Genomic DNA, 5,159 nt, shown 5'->3' with positions numbered 1-5,159 from the left:
TCCTGCCCCTGCCCCTGCCGCGGATAGATATTTTGACAGGTGTTGTTGGCTGTAGGCCCTCTTCTGTGGGGAATTTTCTGTTTGTTTCTTTCGTAATAGCTATCAGGAGCTGGAATAGAGGCAGTTGTTTTGGTTTAGTGTACTACTGCTTGGTTCCTGGTAGTTTTCTTCGTTCGTTTCTTGGTCAGTTCATGTTTTAGTAAGTATGGCTTGTATTAGAATAAATATGTTTGGTCTCAACTTTTATGTTCTTAACAGATGGGTTTTATTCTGCAGACAAAAGTGCCAAGTTAAAAATTCCACCAGTTCATGATTTTACTGAAAAAGAAATCATAGAACTTCAGAACGCCATGGTGACTTGGTACCAAGAAAACCAAAGAGATCTGCCTTGGAGAAAATTGGTAAAACCATCTTTAAAATCTAAAAATTAATTTAAGACTTTTAGTGCTTCTTTTAAAGTTTTCATAGCTAGAGAAGATAGCTCAAGTGTATTGACTCTCAGTCACCGATACTTTGTTTAAAAAAAACCATCAGAAATGAAATGAATGGAGTTTTACGTCCTACTTTTCTGTACCATGTGGGCTAATGAAGACGGGCAACGCATGCAGGGTGCGATAAGGGAAATTTTGCCAGGACAGCGGCATTAGCCTGCTCTTTTTCGATTTGCAACTGTCGAGGGATCTTTTACGTGCACAGTCTGTAGCACAAGGGGCCTCGGTTTATTGTCCCATCCGAATGATTAGACGCTTTTTCCATGTCAGCCCCTCTTACCTGCATCACTGACAGGGGGAAACCGGGTCGAAAAATCTGTAGGTATTATCTCTACCTATGCCGGGATTGAACCCTGGACCTTCTAACTTACTGAGTCACCGCGGCTCCCAAAAAAAACCATCAGAGGCTATATATGTATGTTGAGGTTATGTAATAGAAATAGAGTGTAATATCCCCGCTTTTGTGCATCTCATTGAACTAATGAAGTAAGTAGATGGATAAATCCAACCTGTGTGCAATGACGGAAATTTGCAGTGGCATGTGCATGAAGCCTGTGTATTTTTGACTTAATGTTCTAAGTTATTATTATCTGTGCTCTTCTGGATTTAATGGCTAAAATTTCAACAATGAGCTGTGAACTCTACTACTTATTAGCTTAGCTTTTAAATTCTAAGACTCTGGTATGATTGGTTGAACAGATGGTGAAGGTGTCCCTGCAAGTTGATGTACAATATTTGAATAGATGAGCTTTTAAAAGAAATTCTGTATTTTTTTCAGTCCAAGCATCAAGACATAAATAAACGGGCGTATTCAGGTAGGTATATGGTCAGCCTCATCTCAGTTATAAATTAGGGGTGGGTTATCTTTAAAAATTTTGAACGTTAATGTAAAAAAGAGTAAGAATTAGACTCTTAGTACATTCATTGTTGGGTTGATTACTCTTATCTAAACTATAAAAATAAAAATTATAATTAAAATGACTTTATTATAAAAGGGTGAAGTAGGCCATGAATTAAATTGCTATCAGATTCTGAATACCCACGGATTAAGCTGCAATAAAATATGTACGCAAACTCAAACCACAGAAAATCTTATCCTAATCCTTAGCAAATCCAGTTTTCTCCTTACCTCAAACTCACCTCTATAAGGGCAACAGATGGCTCATTGAGGTGCTAAAATAGAGGAATCATTGAGCAATTATTTGCATTCCCAAGGTGCTAGAATATGAGAATCCCCTTTATGACATCATTACCATAGGGGACTTTCTTCTCCTCCTTTCGTTAAATGCGCCAATACCGCTAAGTTTCCTTTAAACATTGACAATTTTTTCAGAATCATCTTACTATACTTGCATATTTTCAGTTTGAGTTGCGCTTACGTACGCGTGTTATCATAGCTTAACTCGGCTTGAGTATCTGTTTCTATCTATAGTCGACTATATATACTATTATAGAGACGGTCGACTATTGATAGAAACAGATGCCTGTGTTAACCCGATTGAGTATCTATAATGGTGAAATATATTCTTAGGTAATTTATTTTCAGTATGGGTATCAGAAATTATGTTACAGCAGACTCAAGTTGCTACTGTCATAAATTACTATAATAAATGGATTAAGGTACGTGAACAGAAGCTTAAAATGGTGTGCAGTAAATTCTGTAAAATGTTTAAACATAGCTGTAAACAGAGTACACTGTCATCTTCACAATGTCAAGCTAATATGAATTTATACCTTTACTGCAATAGTCACCTTTCTTGTATCATGGAAGATTGTAAATGGATCGATTTGATTGGAATGTACACTATCGAATACAGCCAATCAGAGGCCTGTGAACACAAAACTATACTGATTTTCTGTCAAGGGTGCTGATTGGCTGTATTCGCTAGTCTATGATCCTATCAATTCGCTGTATTCTGTGATACAAGAAAGGGGACTATTACAGCCACGATATAAGTACAGGTTTGTAATAGCTTGACATACGAAGTTAAGATATAGACAAGGTATCTTTCAACTTAAGCCGTATCACGTCATCATTTGCAAATCAAAATGGCCTTATTTCCTTTGATTAAACAACATTTTGATCTCTACAGTGATATGCTACTCAAATCAAATTGTATATTTTCTGTAAAAATGTTCTGCTATTTGTAGAAATATGCTGCAACCCTCAGTGGTCTCTTGAATCTTAAGGAACTAAGATCATTGACAAGAAGTCTGCAAGTGGGACATTTTTGAATTTCTGCCCAATTGTATAAAATTCTAATATAATTTCTGTTTAATTAGCCAAAAAATTGTTCAATTTAAATTGAATCAAGCAAGTTTTTCATTTTGAGTCCACTTGTTTGAAAGATTTCTGAGAGACTTTGTCATTATCAATATTGAATATTCTATGTTAGATTAAGCTATGGTTAGGCAAGATAGCTCAGCTCTATGCCTTACTTCCCAGAGTCTTCCCGTTGTTGGCTCTCACCCCCTTAATAACTAACTGTACTAACACTCGTTTGAAACACTGTTTTTTGTGGCAGTGAAAAAGTTGAATTGTCGGTTGCTAGGTGATTAGCCACTGTGGATTTGAATCCTCCTCAAGGTAAGAACAATTCTGATGAATGTGTCTGTCACATTTCAGAAATGGCCGACATTACAGGATTTAGCTAAAGCCAGTCTTGAGGTATGTTATTTCACAGTCAATATATTTTGTAGATAACCGTTTGACCAATGTGGTTTCTGAATCAAAAGTTACCTGTCTTATTTTAAATGAAATGAAATATCGAATTTACAATAGAACTGAGAGTCTTTGACTGTCTCTGAGGTCTTCAAAATAGTTTCACGCATAATTGGCATAATTCTTTACATTGAAAATAAACCGGTCTAGCCCTGTAAGTAAAGTTTTCAAGAATTAGGCCCCTACGGCTACAGGTAATCTATGAAGATAATGCCTAGTGGTTTTGCCACGGTACAAAAGGATCTTTGTGAACCCAAGAATTGTTATTTTTACTCTTGTTTAAAACATTTTAAGAATATTAGCAGAGATTATGAATATTGTGGTCTGATTTAAGCATCCAGAATAAATTGTGGTGTATATTTCAGGAAGTTAATGAAATGTGGTCTGGGCTAGGTTATTATTCAAGAGGAAGAAGGCTTCACGAAGGAGCACAGAAGGTCAGTATTTAATTTGAATTGCCCTTCACCAGCATGGTCTGGTGTCTTAAGTTCAAATTTTATTAAAACATTTGTGGCACATCAATGCTACAAGACATTAAAAGCAATAAAAAGAAATTGAGAATCCTACTTTTTTATATATCTGTCTAGGCTCATGAGTAACCCCATGTAGAATGCCGGCAAAATTTCCCCTGGCAGTAGCATTAGCCTAGATTAAGGGAGGTTGATTTGGGTCTGGAAGAAGGTTGAAAATCCCAAAAAGATGAGAATGCCCAGTCTTAAATTGTAAATGTAATAAGCTGGATGTGATTCTAAAAGATAAATCTATATAATTCAGGTTGTCAATGAATTGAAGAGTGAGATGCCACGAAATGCTGAAAGTCTGATGAAAAAATTACCAGGAGTTGGAAGATATACTGCTGGCGCCATATCATCGATAGCTTACAATGAACAGACTGGATTAGTTGATGGAAATGTTATCCGAGTTCTTTCTAGATTACGTATTATTGGTACAGACAGTACCAGTCAAACAGCTATCGATACGTTTTGGTGAGCAACCACTCCAGAAATTTCATCAAGCTGAACTTTTTAATTGAAAAATACTTAAATCATGGACATGGTACTTTGCAGTTCCTTTTCGAAATTCAGAGGACATTTTTGTGAGGAAAATTTTGATCAGATTTTTTTTATTTGCTTTTATGCAATTGTGATATTTTTGATGCAGGACAGATCATACTTGGCTTTAATTCATTTTTCTTTCCTTCAACTATTTTCAGGAATCATGCTAATAAATTGGTTCCTGCAGACCGTCCTGGAGATTTCAATCAGTCGATGATGGAACTAGGTGCCACAATCTGTACTCCGAAATCTCCTTCCTGTTCAACTTGCCCTGTACAATCATTCTGTAAAGCTTTCAAACAGGTAGGAATATTCTGCTCTTGTGAAAACTCCTGTCGAGAGAGTTCTCATAATTTGCATTCTTTCAGTTCAATGATGGAAATTTATCTGAAATTGCCCTCTACTTGAACATGCCCTGTACATGTTTTCATTCTCTCCAGCTTTCAAACTGGTAAAATTATTGGGCTGTACAGAGAGTAAAGCCCAAGTTTGCATTCTTTAAAGGGGAATCCTGCTTTATCAATTGTTTGTTGTGGTTTGGAGTGTGAAATACATCAAACTGCATGCCAACATATAGAGGAAGATGCCCCTCACCTTTCATGAAATTTTTAACTTAATAAAGTAATTTTTACTGTACTAGCCAATATTTGATTTGATATTTGATATTTGATTATAAGAAATGAATTCTGATTGGACCACAAATCAGCAGCGATTTCACAAACGTACGTCCTTAAGTGAATAGTTGTAGGTCCATAGTTCGAAAATTACGTCATGTATTTTTAACTCTAAAATTTGATTTTGTGTATGGCTTCTCTGTTGCCAGGTCAACGTATAGAAACTATACAAAGGATATACATATAATATCATACATAATAAACCCAGTTTACACGA

At 35.9% G+C, this 5,159-nt stretch overlaps 1 protein-coding gene across 1 annotated transcript; it reads left to right on the top strand.

The window, feature by feature from the left end:
- Positions 1-326: 326 nt before the first annotated feature.
- Positions 327-4,562, top strand: LOTGIDRAFT_55450 (hypothetical protein; the record flags this gene model as incomplete). The annotated part of the gene is made up of 7 exons (XM_009050729.1): positions 327-401; positions 1,270-1,306; positions 2,038-2,111; positions 3,118-3,159; positions 3,579-3,650; positions 3,988-4,199; positions 4,427-4,562. Coding segments are annotated over 7 exons (648 nt in total), but the record flags the coding sequence as incomplete, so codon positions are not given.
- Positions 4,563-5,159: the final 597 nt, after the last annotated feature.

Source organism: Lottia gigantea, assembly GCF_000327385.1.
Source record: "Lottia gigantea unplaced genomic scaffold LOTGIsca_153, whole genome shotgun sequence".
Lineage (NCBI taxonomy): Eukaryota > Metazoa > Mollusca > Gastropoda > Lottiidae > Lottia > Lottia gigantea.
This window is presented reverse-complemented; position numbering and strand designations above follow the sequence as displayed.